At 43.1% G+C, this 19,236-nt stretch overlaps 1 protein-coding gene across 4 annotated transcripts in view; it reads right to left on the bottom strand.

Annotated features, from left to right (window-relative positions):
* tbc1d14 (TBC1 domain family, member 14) overlaps positions 1-19,236 on the bottom strand; it is a 99,260-nt gene that overhangs the window by 34,986 nt on the left and 45,038 nt on the right. For all 4 annotated transcript variants that reach the window (XM_060916116.1, XM_060916122.1, XM_060916136.1 and 1 more), the window contains 4 exons: positions 5,114-5,220; positions 4,943-5,025; positions 4,709-4,826; positions 4,479-4,585 (listed from right to left, as the gene is read on the bottom strand). In XM_060916116.1, the coding sequence (XP_060772099.1) occupies positions 4,479-4,585; positions 4,709-4,826; positions 4,943-5,025; positions 5,114-5,220 (415 nt within the window). The remainder of the gene's footprint in view (positions 1-4,478; positions 4,586-4,708; positions 4,827-4,942; positions 5,026-5,113; positions 5,221-19,236) is intronic.

The following is a 19,236-nucleotide window of genomic DNA, read 5'->3' as shown; positions in this document are numbered from 1 at the left end:
CACGTCCCCGCCCTCTCAGGCATCAGTAATTACAGAACTCCGTCCGGAGGCGAGGCTGAGCAAGTGATTAGGTCCAGTGTTGCCAGATTGGGCGGTTTCCCGCCGTAGTTGGGCGGTTTCAAGTGCATTTTGGCGGGTTTTGAACATATTTTGGGCTGGAAAACGTCAGCAGTATCTGGCAACACTGATTAGGTCTGAGGTGAAGATGGCGATGCTAATAGCTAAGAAAAACATTAGCCTCTCTTTCTTTGATGATTTCAACAAGTGCGTGGCTGGAATGTTCCCAGACTCTTCCCTCGCAAAGAAATTTTCCATGGGGAAAACGAAAGCCTCCCAAATAATCAAAAAGGTAAGCTACACATGTTTACATTAAGTATGTCCTGGCTAAGACCTCATAAATAGCCTAGTGTAAACTAATTGGTGTATTAACTGTTTTATCCACTCATTGTCTATTTTATTTTCTATCTGAAACTTACCCATTTTAAATCACTCTTGGTTTAATATCTTATATTACTCTCTCTTTATTACATCTAGTTTCTCTTTATTACATCTATCTATCTATCTATCTATCTATCTATCTATCTATCTATCTATCTATCTATCTATCTATCTATCTATCTATCTATCTATCTATCTACTGTTCCGAGGCCATGACTATGGTAAAACCATAATAAATTGCAATGAAATTGAATTTATTGACTGGTTATATAATGACCTTTCTTATTTTAACGTAAGATACGTATTTTAGCCCTTAATTTGGGAAATAACTGGTACCACTGAAAGCAAATAAAAATAAATGTATAGTTTATTCACAAATGCACTCTATAAACCATAAGCACATTGAGTTTGGGTCTTGGCTATCACCAACATGCACCAGAGTACAGGAAATCACAAATACTAGATAGAAAATTGCCCCCCATTCAACTACACACCCACTTTTGGTGAAGGGTATGACTTTCAAAAATTTTCCCTTATTTTGAGTTAAAAATCTGGGAAATGTCCCTTTTTTTCAAACCTCAAAGTTGACAGGTATGGTACCCCGCCTTTCGCCCGTAGTCAGCTGGGATAGGCTCCAGCTTGCCTGCGACCCTGTAGAACAGGATAAAGCGGCTACAGATAATGAGATGAGATGAGATACATCTCTACAGTCTATATCACAATCTAGTCTAATTAACTTAACCATTCAGATTATTAACAAACAGTACAAAATCCCTGAACATAAAGAGAAACTACACACATTTTTTTCTCTATTTTCTATTCTGTTTATTCTGTAATGATGCTGCTGGAGTTTTAATTTCCCTGAGGGAACCCACCCAAAGGGATCAATAAAGTTCTATCTATGTATGAATCAGGAACACGCCCTCTGGTGGTTAATTAGAGTAAAACACTCCATCAAACAAGTGTATCACAACTTTACAGTATCAGTGTATCAGGCAAATAATTTAGTGTGCCAGCACGTGGGGAAAATTAAAATATTTTTTATAAATGTAATATGAATTTAATTTGAAACTGTAGAGCTGGTGCTGCATTTAAAACAATAGTTTGAAAGCATTTACGCTCGAATACATTTTAATGTTAGTTTTCGGTGGATGGATGTATTCGAGGGAAAGAAAATCAAAAACCAGAACGCAAAAAACAAATTTACATTTCAGATTTTAAAATTTTACCATAGTAGTGAGAAAGACTGGGAAATATAATGCTGTAATATTAATATGGTGTCATACTGCAGTATATTTTTAGATTAAAAAAAATTAATATTTCCAAACTGACTGAAAGCAGATTTTTGCAAACATTAATGAAAAGCATCATTAAACGGTTTTTAAGGTTGTTTTTTTTTAATAATGCAGTGTGACTGTTTTAATAGGAATGTTTTAGTTTGCAGAGCATGTTGGAAGGGGAATGTTGAGGATGGAGCTGCCAGGCAAACGAAAACGAGGAAGGCCAAAGAGGAGATACATGGATGTGGTGAGAGAGGACATGAAAGTGGCAGGTGTGGTAGAGAAGGATGCGGAAGACAGGGAGCAATGGAGACGAAATGCACGGAAAGCCCCGGGTCCTGATAACATTCCTGGTCCTGGTACTGAGAGACTGTGCTGAGGAGCTCACAGATGTCTTTACAGACATCTTCAACATCTCGTTGAGCCAGGCTGTTGTCCCCACATGCCTCAAAACCACCACCATCATCCCGGTCCCGAAGAAGCCGTCTCCCTCCTGCTTCAATGGCTACCGCCCTGTCGCACTCACTCCCATCCTCATGAAGTGCTTCGAGCGGCTAGTCATGCGGCATATCAAGTCTGCCCCCCCCCCCCCCCCCCCTGCCCTGGACCCTTTCCAGTTTGCATATCAGTCCAACCGTTTGACCGATGACTCCATCTCCACTGCCCTCCACTCAGCCCTCACCCACCTGGAGACAAAAGACTCATATGTCAGAATGCTGTTCATAGACTTTAGCTCAGCATTCAACACAATCATTCCTCAGCAGCTCATTCACAAACTGGACCAGCTGGGACTCAACACCTCCCTGTGCAACTGGCTGCTGGACTTCCTGACGGGGAGACCACAGGCTGTATGAATCGGCAGCAACTCCTCCAGCACCATCACACTGAACACGGGGGCCCCCCAAGGATGTGTGCTAAGCCCCCTCCTCTTCACTCTGCTGACCCACGACTGCACACCAACATCCAGCTCAAATCTCTTCATCAAGTTTGCGGATGACACGACTGTGGTGGGTCTCATCAACAATGGCGATGAGACAATCTACAGGAGTGAGGTGAGCCGCTTGGCCATGTGGTGCAAGGACAACAATCTCCGTCTGAACGTAGAGAAGACGAAGGAGATTGTTGTGGACTTCAGGAGAGAGCACACCCAGCATGCTTCACTATCTATCGACGGTGCTGCAGTGGAGAGGGTGAGCAGCACCAAGTTTCTGGGTGTGCACATCTCTGAAGACCTGTCCTGGAGCAACAACACCGCATCACTGGCCAAAAAAGCCCAACAGCGTCTGTACTTCCTCCGCAAACTGAGGAGAGCAAGAGTCCCGGCCCCCATCATGCACACATTCTACAGAGGCACCATTGAGAACATCCTGACCAGCTGCATCACCGTGTGGTACGGCGCCTGCACCGTGTCCTGCTGCAAGACTCTGCAGCGCATCGTGAGAGCAGCTGAGAGGATCATTGGTGTCTCTCTCCCTTCTCTAATGGATATTTATAACTCCCGCCTCACCCGCAAAGCCATCAGGATTGCAGGTGACCCCACCCACCCATCTCACAGCCTCTTCAGCCTGCTGCCGTCGGGGAGGAGACTGCGGAGTCTCCGGGCCAAAACCAGCAGGCTCAAGGACAGTTTCTTTCACCAGGCCGTCAGGAGGCTCAACTCCCTCCCTGTTCTGCTCCTCCTGCCCCCTCTGCCCCCGCCACAGATTCTGCCCGCACACCCCCCTGCCCCCCCTTCAGCATCTGACATGTCATCCTCACGGTTTCCCCCCCAACACACACACATCTCATCGTTCATTAACACACTGAACTCAGGGGCCGCACATCTCACTTTACCTCGCTCATTTGCACTACTCCGCACTACCTCACCTTAACAGCTGCTAGTTTGTTTATTCTGCTTATTTCATGTTTACCTGCTATACCTCAAGTGCCCTTGACTGTTTGTTTAGTTGCACCAATTTACGTGTATATATGCATGTGAGTGTTTAGTCTACGTCTAGTTCTTGTCTAGAGTGTTCATACTGTTTGTTTGTTTTTTCAATTATTCTATTTTTATTTATTGCATTGCCTGTTTGCACTGTGGGTCAGAGAGGACTGAAATTTCATCTGTGCTGTATGTCGAGCATGTATAGCATACTTGACAATAAAGTTGACTTGACTTGAAAGATCCGCTGTGGCGACCCCTAATCGGGAGCAGCCAAAAGAAGTTGTTTTAGTTTGTATTGTGATACACGGGCGGCACGGTGGTGTAGTGGTTAGCGCTGTCGCCTCACAGCAAGAAGGTCCTGGGTTCGAGCCCCGGGGCCGGCGAGGGCCTTTCTGTGTGGAGTTTGCATGTTCTCCCCGTGTCCGCGTGGGTTTCCTCCGGGTGCTCCGGTTTCCCCCACAGTCCAAAGACATGCAGGTTAGGTTAACTGGTGACTCTAAATTGAGCGTAGGTGTGAATGTGAGTGTGAATGGTTGTCTGTGTCTGTGTGTCAGCCCTGTGATGACCTGGCGACTTGTCCAGGGTGTACCCCGCCTTTCGCCCGTAGTCAGCTGGGATAGGATCCAGCTTGCCTGCGACCCTGTAGAAGGATAAAGCGGCTAGAGATAATGAGATGAGATGAGATTGTGATACACATTGTGTGTGTGTGTGTGTGTGTGTGTGTATACACACAAAGCACATGGAGGGACGATGAATCCAAACTTGATACACATCTCTAAGCTAACAATCACAGCTTACAGTCATTACTACAAGCATGCGCGCGCACACACACACACCATGTGTAATGTTGAGTTCATTGCCTATAGCGAGGCTCCACACTCGTCCTCTCACACTCGGGGGAATTCCCTGCCACCACAAATCCCTCACTCGCTTAGAGCTGCGCCTGAGAGAGAGAGACAGATATGAGAGAGAGAGAGAGAGAGAGAGTATGTACTGATTTGGTTTGTATAAAGTTGCATTGTCAGTTTCACTGTCGGTGCATCAATGAATGTGTGCGCGTGCATACACGCTGTGCCAGTTTGGCAGAATTTCTTGACTCCAGGCAAGCGCTGCGTTGCCGATGCTCTCTTCTAATCGCACCCTCTCCTCCAACTGCTTCCTCCTCTTCTGAGCCTCCTTTAGCTCTGCACACACACAAAATGTGAGAAGAGTCACGTGTTCAACGCGCGCGCACACACGCACGCACACACACAAAATGTGAGAAGAGTCACGTGTTCAGCGTGCGCACGCACGCACACACCTCGCTTCTTGGCCTGTGCCACCATCTCTTCATACTGCTCTTTGTGTTTCTGAGCTTCTTCTGCCGGCTTCGCTGGGAGATTCCTGTCACACACAGTGGGGGTGCCAATATTATTGAATAGTACAGTTCAACTGAAGAGCTATTAAAGATGTGTCAATATGCAGGACTCACGCAGGTCGGTGCTCCAGTATGAGGGCGGTGGTGGAGAGAGGCTCAAACTCCAGGGGTTTCCTCACGTTCTGTCTGGGAGATGCAGAACCACCCGTCTTTTCATTTTCCTAACACACACACACACACACACACACACGTTAACAGCACATAGAGTCCCAGTCCTACTGCTTTAAATCCCCCGGTTTATACAGCCTGATAGGTCCATTATATCACAGGTATAATTATATAGTGGATGATCCATATAGCATCTATAACACCTTATATAATTCATATAACATCTATTATTATACATACCGGCCACTTTTTCCATGGAATAAAAACGTGTTCCATTCCCTTCTAGTGGCTTTATTGATGGCATGCAATATTATCATATCACTTATCCTATATGCATTACGCCACTCTCCCCAATGGAGAACGAGAGTGTGCAATATTGTAATAATATTGCACGTTGTCAAGACAACACGACGTCATGCGCGAAGATCCAATGACAAAACTTTTCTGCTGCGCATGCGCGCAATCATTTCTTTGTCGGCCGGGAAAGAGAGAAGACGGGGTTAATTCAGTGCTTGGTTTAAGCACCAAATAAATAAACTGAAAACTTAAAAGACGTGTTGAACACCCGAAAGGCTACCAAAACTTTATCATATATTCTTCACGCATGTTTACAAGAGAAAAACAGACCAACGGACATCGAAAAACTGGAAGAGAGACAAGTTGGAGATGGAAAACTTCCATGCTAGCGAGTGACTGACAGTTTGTCCACAAACATAGCTGCGAGGTTTGCTTCATTAAAAGCGGAAGCTTTAAAGAGAAAAAAGACGCGCTGGGCACCCGAAAGGCTACAAAAATGTCGCTGGATATTCTTCATGCATATTTACAAGAGAAAAACAGACCAACAGACATCGAAAAACTGGGAGAGAGAGCAATAGAGGAAATATAAAGTTCTACTTGGAGGTGAGGAAAAGTGACGAGACTTTTACAAGAGGACTTCACTCAGCAAAGCCCTTTTGTTTTGAACAACTACAATGTAACGATTAACTCCGACCAAAAGTAACTTTGAACTTGAAGGGTCAACCTGGATATCGCTTTTATACAAGTTGGGTTGTTGTTCAGGCTTTTTGGACTTGTACCATTTTTATTGTTAGAACTTTGTACACTGGATTGCCAGAACATTGAATTACAGTCGATCAGAATCAGCATTCAATATTGGCAAGTTACTCCCCCGTTCTTAACTTTTTGTAAAATCTATACGTTCTATCAAATGTATAATAATAATAATAATAATAATAATAATGGCGGGTGGCACGGTGGTGTAGTGGTTAGCGCTGTCGCCTCACAGCAAGAAGGTCCGGGTTCGAGCCCCGTGGCCGGCGAGGGCCTTTCTGTGTGGAGTTTGCATGTTCTCCCCGTGTCCGCGTGGGTTTCCTCCAGGTGCTCCGGTTTCCCCCACAGTCCAAAGACATGCAGGTTAGGTTAACTGGTGACTCTAAATTGACCGTAGGTGTGAATGTGAGTGTGAATGGTTGTCTGTGTCTATGTGTCAGCCCTGTGATGACCTGGCGACTTGTCCAGGGTGTACCCCGCCTTTCACCCGTAGTCAGCTGGGATAGGCTCCAGCTTGCCTGCGACCCTGTAGAACAGGATAAAGCGGCTAGAGATAATGAGATGAGAATAATAATGGATTTTTTGTGGTCTATCAGATATATTCCATTCAGCAACTCGTCTTCAACTTGTTCAATATCATGCTAGCCGAATGGAATATATCCAATATACCACGAAAAAAGCCAGCCAATCTTATTTAAATATGCATTATTTGATCATGGATATGATACATATTGCATTCATAAGACATTGCGACACTGTCTATGAAGTAAATATCAACCCCAACACAGGTGATGACCTCTTTAACATTATTACACCATAATACCTTCTGAACGCTTATAAGAGAGTCATGCGATGCCTAATGATCCATTACCCCGAATCTACAACCCCGATTCCAAAAAAGTTGGGACAAAGTACAAATTGTAAATAAAAACGGAATGCAATAATTTACAAATCTCAAAAACTGATATTGTATTCACAATAGAACATAGACAACATATCAAATGTCGAAAGCGAGACATTTTGAAATTTCATGCCAAATATTGGCTCATTTGAAATTTCATGACAGCAACACATCTCAAAAGTTGGGACAGGGGCAATATAGTGGGGCAAAAAAGTATTTAGTCAGCCACCAATTGTGCAAGTTCTCCCACTTAAAAAGATGAGAGAGGCCTGTAATTTTCATCATAGGTACACTTCAACTATGAGAGACAGAATGGGGGAAAGAATCCAGGAAATCACATTGTAGGATTTTTAATGAATTAATTGGTAAATTCCTCAGTAAAATAAGTATTTGGTCACCTACAAACAAGCAAGATTTCTGGCTCTCACAGACCTGTAACAACTTCTTTAAGAGGCTCCTCTGTCCTCCACTCGTTACCTGTATTAATGGCACCTGTTTGAACTCGTTATCAGTATAAAAGACACCTGTCCACAACCTCAAACAGTCACACTCCAAACTCCACTATGGCCAAGACCAAAGAGCTGTCAAAGGACACCAGAAACAAAATTGTAGACCTGCACCAGGCTGGGAAGACTGAATCTGCAATAGGTAAGCAGCTTGGTGTGAAGAAATCAACTGTGGGAGCAATTATTAGAAAATGGAAGACATACAAGACCACTGATAATCTCCCTCGATCTGGGGCTCCACGCAAGATCTCACCCCGTGGGGTCAAAATGATCACAAGAACGGTGAGCAAAAATCCCAGAACCACACGGGGGGACCTAGTGAATGACCTGCAGAGAGCTGGGACCAAAGTAACAAAGGCTACCATCAGTAACACACTACGCCGCCAGGGACTCAAATCCTGCAGTGCCAGACGTGTCCCCCTGCTTAAGCCAGTACATGTCCAGGCCCATCTGAAGTTTGCTAGAGAGCATTTGGATGATCCAGAAGAGGACTGGGAGAAGGTCATATGGTCAGATGAAACCAAAATAGAACTTTTTGGTAAAAACTCAACTTGTCGTGTTTGGAGGAGAAAGAATGCTGAGTTGCATCCAAAGAACACCATACCTACTGTGAAGCATGGGGGTGGAAACATCATGCTTTGGGGCTGTTTTTCTGCAAAAGGACCAGGACGACTGATCCGTGTAAAGGAAAGAATGAATGGGGCCATGTATCGTGAGATTTTGAGTGAAAACCTCCTTCCATCAGCAAGGGCATTGAAGATGAAACGTGGCTGGGTCTTTCAGCATGACAATGATCCCAAACACACCGCCCGGGCAACGAAGGAGTGGCTTCGTAAGAAGCATTTCAAGGTCCTGGAGTGGCCTAGCCAGTCTCCAGATCTCAACCCCATAGAAAATCTTTGGAGGGAGTTGAAAGTCCGTGTTGCCCAGCGACAGCCCCAAAACATCACTGCTCTAGAGGAACTCTGCATGGAGGAATGGGCCAAAATACCAGCAACAGTGTGTGAAAACCTTGTGAAGACTTACAGAAAACGTTTGACCTCTGTCATTGCCAACAAAGGGTATATAACAAAGTACTGAGATGAACTTTTGTTATTGACCAAATACTTATTTTCCGCCATAATTTGCAAATAAATTCTTTAAAAATCAGACAGTGTGATTTTCTGGATTTTTTTTTCTCATTTTGTCTCTCATAGTTGAGGTATACCTATGATGAAAATTACAGGCCTCTCTCATCTTTTTAAGTGGGAGAACTTGCACAATTGGTGACTGACTAAATACTTTTTTGCCCCACTGTAAGAGGCTGGAAAAGTTAAAGGGACAAAAAAGGAACAGCTGGAGGACCAAATTGCAACTCATTAGGTCAATTGGCAATAGGTCATTAACATGACTGGGTATAAAAAGAGCATCTTGGAGTGGCAGCGGCTCTCAGAAGTAAAGATGGGAAGAGGATCACCAATCCCCCAATTCTGTGTCGACAAATAGTGGAGCAATATCAGAAAGGAGTTCGACAGTGTAAAACTGCAAAGAGTTTGAACATATCATCATCTACAGTGCATAATATCATCAAAAGATTCAGAGAATCTGGAAGAATCTCTGTGCGTAAGGGTCAAGGCCGGAAAACCATACTGGGTGCCCGTGATCTTCGGGCCCTTAAACGGCACTGCATCACATACAGGCATGCTTCTGTATTGGAAATCACAAAATGGGCTCAGGAATATTTCCAGAGAACATTATCTGTGAACACAATTCACCGTGCCATCCGCCGTTGCCAGCTAAAACTCTATAGTTCAAAGAAGAAGTCATATCTAAACATGATCCAGAAGCGCAGACGTCTTCTCTGGGCCAAGGCTCGTTTAAAATGGACTGTGGCAAAGTGGAAAACTGTTCTGTGGTCAGACGAATCAAAATTTGAAGTTCTTTATGGAAATCAGGGACGCCATGTCATTCGGACTAAAGAGGAGAAGGACGACCCGAGTTATCAGCGCTCAGTTCAGAAGCCTGCATCTCTGATGGTATGGGGTTGCATTAGTGCATGTGGCATGGGCAGCTTACACATCTGGAAAGACACCATCAATGCTGAAAGGTATATCCAGGTTCTAGAGCAACATATGCTCCCATCCAGACGACGTCTCTTTCAGGGAAGACCTTGCATTTCCCAACATGACAATGCCAAACCACATACTGCATCAATTACAGCATCATGGCTGCGTAGAAGAAGGGTCCGGGTACTGAACTGGCCAGCCTGCAGTCCAGATCTTTCACATTTGGCGCATCATAAAACGGAAGATAGGACAAAAAAAGACCTAAGACAGTTGAGCAACTAGAATCCTACATTAGACAAGAATGGGTTAACATTCCTATCCCTAAACTTGAGCAACTTGTCTCCTCAGTCCCCAGACGTTTACAGACTGTTGTAAAGAGAAAAGGGGATGTCTCACAGTGGGAAACATGGCCTTGTCCCAACTTTTTTGAGATGTGTTGTCATGAAATTTAAAATCACCTAATTTTTCTCTTTAAATGATACATTTTCTCAGTTTAAACATTTGATATGTCATCTATGTTCTATTCTGAATAAAATATGGAATTTTGAAACTTCCACATCATTGCATTCCGTTTTTATTTACAATTTGTACTTTGTCCCAACTTTTTTGGAATCGGGGTTGTATCATCATTATTATAATTATATTGTGTGAACCATGTTTTTTTTTTTTTTCTTAAAACATTGTATTTAGAAAACAATGGCAACAAATGTGTCCAACAGTCAGTGACCGGGTGAATAGGGAACGGAGTCAAAGAAGCAACCAAGAGACCATGAGTTATAAATGCGCTTTAATTTGTGCAGAAGATAAAAATAAACCAGTGCACGTCGCTAAAGGTGTATGTTTAACAAAAAGCTTTGTGCTGTTACACAGGACATCAAATTGCTTTAAGTAAGATATCGGTGAAATGAAGCATTCTGCAAAGTAAGGTTAATTTATGGAGAGATGCTGTAATCTGTCATCCGAGTCTCTGCTCATGATTTACTTTTGATGGCTTGCTTCACCCACTCCACTTCAGGATCCGCACATATGCGAAAACCTCTTTTCGTCGTAAAACTGCAAAGGAAAGATTTCGGTCAGTGTCAAACTGTGATAATCTAAAATCAAATATTCAAAACTGTATTTGTAGAATGAATTTTTAAAAAAGAAGAAGAAGAAGAAGAAGAAGCAGGGTGAAAACATACATGACTCCAGGAAGGGTACAGTCGGGTCTGGTTTCTTCATAAGTGACAATGTTTGCTGTGGGTATTGGTATTCATCCCTGGTTGGCAACTGATGAGGGGGGTGCCAAGCAGTGGCAGGCTGTATATTTTTTCTGTTTTCAATATCCAGAAACACCACCACCTTCTCTGGGCCTCAGCTCATTTACGATGGACTGAGGTGAAGTGGAAAACTGTCCTGAGGTCTGATCAATCAAAAGTAGAAATTATTTTTAGAAATCATGGACACCACGTCCTCCAGGCTCAAGAAGAGAGGGACCATCTGGCTCATCAGTGCACAGTTCAAAAGCCAGCATCCGTGATGGTATGAGGGGGCGTTAGTGCACGTGACATGGGTAGCTTGTACATCTGGGAAGGCATCATTAATGCTGAATGATATAAACACATTTCAGAGTAACATGCTGCCATCCAAACAAAATCTTTTTCAGGGGAAGCCTTCCTTCTTTCAGCAAGACAATGATAAACTGCTTTCTGCACATATTAAAACTGCATGGCTCCGTCGTAAAAGAGTCTGGGTGCTAAACTGACCTGCTGCAGTCCAGACCTGTTTCCCATTTAAAACATCTGGCACATTATGAAGCACAAAATATGACAAAGGACACCCTGAACTGTTGAGCAACTGAAATTGCATAATCAGGCAAGAATGGGACAACATTCCTCTTTCAGAACTACAGTAAACATTTGAGAACTGAGGTCACCTCAGTTCTCAAATGTTTACAGAGAGTTGGTCAATGTAGAGGTGATGCAACACAGTAGTAAACATGCCCCTGTCCCAACTTTCTGGAAATGTGTTGCTGACATCAAATTCAAAATGAGCATATATTTTAAAAAACAAACCAAAACAATGAAATTTCTCAGTTTCAACATTTGATTTGTTGTCTTTCGACTATTTTCAATGAAATATAGGGTTTCCATGATTTGCAAATTATCACGTTCTGTTTTTATTTACAGTTTACACAGCGTTCCACCTTTTTTGGAATTGGGGTTGTAATTTGCTTGTTTTCTTTTAATGTCTTTAGATTCACTGTGTAACAGTCTCCAATGGTCTTCTTGTCTTTATTTTATTCATGTGTGTGAGGTGAAATTGTTGATGAGCTTTCAAACGCTGCTCAGCTCGTTCCCATTTTAGGTCATTGTGGAAGATGTGGGTTTTTTTTTTCTTTCCTTTCTGAGTTTAAGAGGAGCTTTTGCTTCAAACTGCCCTCCTCCCCACCCGACTCTCCTCCTCCTCCTCCTCTTGATCAGCTTATAAGCCCACGACCAAAGTCATATCTGCATTATTGATTCATTACACATCAAAACGATCACCATCTCCATCAGCAGCCATGTTCTCCTGTTCTCTCCTGCTGGTTTTGCTGGGTCTTTCCTGCCTTCAGTCCTTCACAATGGCACAGAGTAAGATTTTGGACTTTTTTTTTAAAAGAGAAATTAATTTAGCATGCATAAATTCATTTGTTTTATCTATCGGATTTTGTTATAATTTTAAATACGCATGTTCACCAGACATGAAGATAATATTATGAGTGTGTGTGTGTGTGTGTGTGTGTGTGTTTTCACTGGCTGTCTGATTTATATTCGCAATCATAATTTCTGGGATTTTTTTTAAGTGAAGTCTATCACTTTATAAACCCCAAAACGATTTTAGATAATCAGTAAGATAATCAAATTTGATTAAATTTTCATCTTTAGTCTGAAATAAATTGCCAAATAATGAAAATGTTTTAACACAGATGCAGCATCATTATGCTGTTTCGAGTTTCACAAGAGACCATTACCCACAGCAAACATTGAGGCTTATGAAGAAACCAATCCCGACTGTCACATTCCTGGAGTCATGTATGTTTTCACCCTGCTTCTTCTTTTTTTTTATTTATTCTACAATTACAAATACAGTTTTGAATATTTGATTTTAGATTATCACAGTTCGACACTGACCGAAATCTTTCCTTTGCAGTTTTACGACGAAAAGAGGTTTTCGCATATGTGCGGATCCTGAAGTCGAGTGGGTGAAGCAAGCCATCAAAAGTAAATCATCAGCCTAGACTCGGACGACAGATTAAAACATCTCTCCGTGAATTAACCTTACTTTGCAGAATGCTTCATTTCACCGACATCTTACTTAAAGCAATTCGATGTCCTGTGTAACAGCACAAAGCTTTTTGTTAAACATACACCTTTAGCTACATGCACTGGTTTATTTATCTTCTGCACAAATTAAAGCGCATTTATAACTCATGGTCTCTTGGTTGCTTCTTTGACTCCGTTCCCTATTCACCCGGTCACTGACTGTTGGACACATTTGTTGCCATTGTTTTCTAAATACAATGCTTTAAGAAAAAAAAATGGTTCATGCAATATAATAATAATAATAATAATAATAATAATAATAAAACCCCGATTCCAAAAAAGTTGGGACAAAGTACAAATTGTAAATAAAAACGGAATGCAATGATGTGGAAGTTTCAAAATTCCATATTTTATTCAGAATAGAACATAGATGACATATCAAATGTTTAAACTGAGAAAATGTATCATTTAAAGAGAAAAATTAGGTCATTTTAAATTTCATGACAACAACACATCTCAAAAAAGTTGGGACAAGGCCATGTTTCCCACTGTGAGACATCCCCTTTTCTCTTTACAACAGTCTGTAAACGTCTGGGGACTGAGGAGACAAGTTGCTCACGTTTAGGGATAGGAATGTTAACCCATTCTTGTCTAATGTAGGATTCTAGTTGCTCAACTGTCTTAGGTCTTTTTTGTCCTATCTTCCGTTTTATGATGCGCCAAATGTTTTCTATGGGTGAAAGATCTGGACTGCAGGCTGGCCAGTTCAGTACCCGGACCCTTCTTCTACGCAGCCATGATGCTGTAATTGATGCAGTATGTGGTTTGGCATTGTCATGTTGGGAAATGCAAGGTCTTCCCTGAAAGAGACGTCGTCTGGATGGGAGCATATGTTGCTCTAGAACCTGGATATACCTTTCAGCATTGATGGTGTCTTTCCAGATGTGTAAGCTGCCCATGCCACACGCACTAATGCAACCCCATACCATCAGAGATGCAGGCTTCTGAACTGAGCGCTGATAACAACTCGGGTCGTCCTTCTCCTCTTTAGTCCGAATGACACGGCGTCCCTGATTCCCATAAAGAACTTCAAATTTTGATTCGTCTGACCACAGAACAGTTTTCCACTTTGGAACAGTCCATTTTAAATGAGCCTTGGCCCAGAGAAGACGTCTGTGCTTCTGGATCATGTTTAGATACGGCTTCTTCTTTGAACTATAGAGTTTTAGCTGGCAACGGCGGATGGCACGGTGAATTGTGTTCACAGATAATGTTCTCTGGAAATATTCCTGAGCCCATTTTGTGATTTCCAATACAGAAGCATGCCTGTATGTGATGCAGTGCCGTCTAAGGGCCCGAAGATCACGGGCACCCAGTATGGTTTTCCGGCCTTGACCCTTACACACAGAGAATCTGGAAGAATCTCTTGCAGATAATAAAAAATAACATCTTTTGCAATCTATTCAGCATCTATTCCCTTTTAGATCATCCCCACAGCGTTTATGATGCCTCATGATAAATAACATCTACAAAGCCTGACGACTGATATAATATCTATAATAATTCATACAGCCCTATATATAATCCATACAGCACGGACAACTGCTAAGGACATCATATAGGTTCATCACACACACACACACACACACACAGTTTCCAGTGTACGTAAGGACACGGTGTTTGAGCTCCTCTATATTGTGTTTCTTCACACTTTCAATAATTCAGAGGCAGGATGGAGTTTCAGACGCTTATCAGCAGCGGAAACTTAGATAGCAAACGACACACACAGCTTTTTCTTTAGGAAAGCATTTACAGGATGTCTTTCTCTAATGCGGATATATAATGCTAAGTAGTTCAGTGTATTCTGATGAAGCTCGTAATCAGTGGGCTTCAGTATATTTCTGGGTATTGAAGGATTAATACTGTGCCATTACTTATGGACAGCAGATTTGAAAAATGACCAAAAGAAAGGTTTTTGGACAGTTTGGGGCAGTTCTCATTTACCTCACTGACCCTCGAAGTCAGCAAGGTCTCCGATTAAGATGGTTCTCCTTGAAGCTCCACCACATTATTAATTAAATCAAGAGTCGTATTTATGTATTTAAGATTGTCCTTCGAATGACACGCCATCGTGTTTGTGAGTGCATTGAGATGAAACAAATTTCAACGTGACGTATGACGAGTTCAGATTCAAACTCTGCCCACATTTATACAACTCTCATGTACCTTTGGAATAACGCTGAAGTCAGCAGTTACGTCTGAGGTCTGAAGACTGAGGTGTAGAATTTCAGTATTAAATGTTGACTGCATGCTGGTAACTGCACGGCCCTGCCCACCCTATAAACCCTGCCCTGGGTTTGCAGGGTGGGCAGGGCAGGATGCAGTACAGTGTAAACCCTGCACGGCCCGACCCGGCCCTGCCAACCCTGCATGGCCTGCCTACCCTGTAATTGCTGTGTCCACCCTGTAATTGGGAAGTCCACCCTGCTATCGCTGGGTCCACCCTGTTATGTCCATTCTATTGTTCCTGTCCACCATGAAACTCCATTTCAGTGTCCTCTCTGCAATTTTTTTGCACTGTGTCCACCCAGTTATTTCTCTCTACCCTGTTACTGAGCGTCTCCTGTTAGTGTGTCCACCCCGTTATTGTCATGTCCACCCTGTTATGCACAATTTTTGCCAACAATGGAGTCATCAAAAGTAACATTTTCTGTGGTAAACTGTTCAGAGAACCAGGGGGTCCAGTGTGACGTACAGCGAACTGGCTCTATTCAGAAAGGAAACCGAATCTGTGCCGTTTTGCGACTCCGAAGAGAGGAACAGTGAGGTCTGAAATGGGAGACGCGCTCGGAACCATCAGCACTCCGAGTGCGTGTAATCCACAAGCTCTGACAGAGGGAGTGAGACATCATGAAAAGGTCAGGTGTGTTCTGGTGGAAAATATGAGGGACGACTGGAATATTACAGCGTGTTAACATACTGCACAAACACACACACAGAAGCCATACATAAAACACGACACCGCAAAGAAAAAACAGTCATATAAAAATATTACGGCTGAAACGATAACTCAATTCCTAAAAATGATCGATGTGTATTTTTTGCATCGAGGCTTCGTTTGATTCCGATCAGCTCACTGCGTTTCGCACAGATGATTGTTACTGTGGCACAACGAGCTGCTGTGGATATGTGACGTGAAGGAGACGTCGGATGTGATTTGATGGCGCGGTTTGCGAAATGGAGGAAGAAAACGACAGAAAATGTCAAAAGTTTGGGATCGTTTCAAGATAAAACAGAGCAAAAACTGTGTGGAGCGTATCTACTGCAATACCGAATGAGCCTACCGCAACAGCACCTCAACAGAAAGCATGCAGTCCACAGAGCGGATCTGAGACAAGGTAACGGAAATCCGTATGTCTCGTCTCGTCTTCTTCCGCTTTATCCGGCACTGGGTCGCGGAGGCAGCAGTCTAAGCAGGGAAGCCCAAACTTCCCTTTCCCCAGACACCTCGGCCAGCTCCTCAGGAAGAACACCGAGGCGTTCCCAGGCCAGCCGAGACACATAGTCCCTCCAGCGTGTCCTGGGTCTTCCCCGGGGCCTCCTCCCGGGGGGACATGCCTGGAACACCTCCCGAAAAAGATGCCCGAGCCACCTCAGCTGATTCCTCTCGATGTGGAGCAGCAGCGGCTCTACTCCGAGCTCCTCCCGAGTGACTGTGCTTCTCACCCTATCTCTAAGGGAGCGCCCAGCCACCCTGCGAAGGAAAATCCGTATGATGTTCAGGAATTATGGATATATGCAGTGGCAAGTTAATCAATATAGTGGCTTGTTGTTGCGTTCACACAGGGTTTATTGATGTGGAAAAAAGTGTTTTGTGAGAAGTTAAAAATCAGATCATGATAACGTGACATTAGCTTAGCAGGTGCTAGCCAAGTCGTCGTCTTCTTTTGGCTGCTCCCAATTAGGGGTCACCACAGCGGATCTTTCGCCTCAATTGCTCCCTATTCTCTGCATCCTTCTCTACCACACCTGCCACTTTCATGTCCTCTCTCACCACATTCATGTATCTCCTCTTTGGCCTTCCTCGTTTTCGTTTGCCTGGAAGCTCCATCCTCAACATTCTCCTTCCCACATGCTCTGCATCTCTTCTCAGGATGTGCCCATACCATCTCAGTCTCATCTCTCTTAACTTAATTCCCAAGCTCTCCACATGTGCTGTCCCTCTGATGTGCTCGTTCCTTATCCTGTCCAACCTCCCATCACAAACCTTAACATCCTCAACTCCGCCACCTCCAACTTTGCCTCCTGTCTCTTCATTAAGGGTACGGTCTCCAATCCATACATCACAGCTGGTCTCACTACTGTCTTATACATCTTACCTTTCACTTTTGCTGGGACTTTCCTATCACAAATGACTCCCAAAATCCTTCTCCAACTGCTCCACCCTGCCTGCACTCTCTTTCTCACCGCACTATCGCAGCCCCCATTTTCCTGCACAGTTGACCCCAGGTACTTGAATTCACCAACTTTCTTTACGTCTACTCCTTGCATCTTCACTACACTCTCATCCCCATTCTCATTGATGCACATGTATTCTGTTTTGCTCCTGCTCACCTTCATTCCTCTTCGTTCCAATGCATCCCTCCATCTCTCCAAACCCAACTCAACCTCCTTTCTACTTTCACCACATATCACAATATCATCCGCAAACATCGTGTTCCATGGTGACTCTTGCCTCACTTCATCCGTCAAGCTATCCATCACTATGGCAAACAAAAAAGGACTCAAAGCAGATCCTTGATGGAGTCCCACCTTCACCTTGAACCATTCAGTCATTCCAACTGCACACCTCACTGCTGTTTCACTGTTCTCATACATGTCTTGCACCACTCTAATATACTTCTCATTAACTCCACTCTTTCTCATACAATACCATAACTCATCTCTCGGCACTCTATCGGATGCCTTCTCCAGGTCTACAAACACACAATGTAGCTTTCTCTGGCCTTCCCTGTACTTCTCCATTAACATTCTTAAAGCAAAAATTGCATCCGACGTGCTCTTCCTTGGCATAAACCCGTACTGCTGTTCACAGATTGCTAGCTCTCTTCTCAATCTCGCCTCCAATACCCTTTCCCATAGCTTCATGGTGTGGCTCATCAATTTTATCCCTCTGTAATTACTGCAGCTCTGTACATCTCCCTTATTCTTGTATATTGGGACTAGCACACTCTTTCTCCATTCATTTGGCATTTTCTCATTCTCTAGGATCTTATTAAACAAACAAACAAACAAACAAACAAACAAACAAACAAACAAACAAACAAACAAACAAACAAACAATCTCGTTAGGAACTCCACAGCCATCTCACCCAAGCCGTCTCATCTCCAAGCCTCAATCGGGATACCATCTGGTCCGACTGCTTTTCCAGTCTTCATTCTTTTTATGGCTGCCCTCACCTCATCCTTACTAACCAACTCTACTGGGGGTGCATAAGCGTACTCTTGGTGCCAGTCCCAAGCCGGATAAATTGGAGAGGGTTGGGTCAGGAAGGGCATCCGGCGTAAAACTGTGCCAAATCCAACATGCTTATTGAAAAGAGAAATACCATACCGGATCGGGACCCGGGTAAACAACGGCCGCCTCCGATACCGTTGGTCAACAGGGTGCCGGTGGAAAGTATGCTCCTGTTGCATCAAAACGGAGGAATTAAAATGTCGATTTTCTAAAAAGAAAACCAATTGTGTATTTTAAGATACTCGTCTTATATTCGCTTGTATATTTGCTATCACTCTTTAATAAAGCAAAAGTATTTCTTATCCGATTACTCGAAGGAATAATCGGTAGAATACTCAATTACTAAAATAATCCATAGCTGCAGCGCGAAAAATACTAAACAAAAATAAGCATCTATACGACTGATTATAGCAATATAATTTGAGTATTTTTCAGGTTTAAAAATTAAATGTGTTTCCAAAGAAGAACCAGAATATTTATTTTCAAAATCACTACAACCCTGATTCCAAAAAAGTTGGGACAAAGTACAAATTGTAAATAAAAACGGAATGCAATAATTTACAAATCTCAAAAACTGATATTGTATTCACAATAGAACATAGACAACATATCAAATGTCGAAAGAAATTTCATGCCAAATATTGGCTCATTTGAAATTTCATGACAGCAACACATCTCAAAGTTGGGACAGGGGCAATAAGAGGCTGGAAAAGTTAAAGGTACAGAAAAGGAACAGCTGGAGGACCAAATTGCAACTCATTAGGT

The sequence above is a fragment of the Neoarius graeffei genome, chromosome 1, assembly GCF_027579695.1.
Source record: "Neoarius graeffei isolate fNeoGra1 chromosome 1, fNeoGra1.pri, whole genome shotgun sequence".
NCBI classification, from domain to species: domain Eukaryota; kingdom Metazoa; phylum Chordata; class Actinopteri; order Siluriformes; family Ariidae; genus Neoarius; species Neoarius graeffei.
This window is presented reverse-complemented; position numbering and strand designations above follow the sequence as displayed.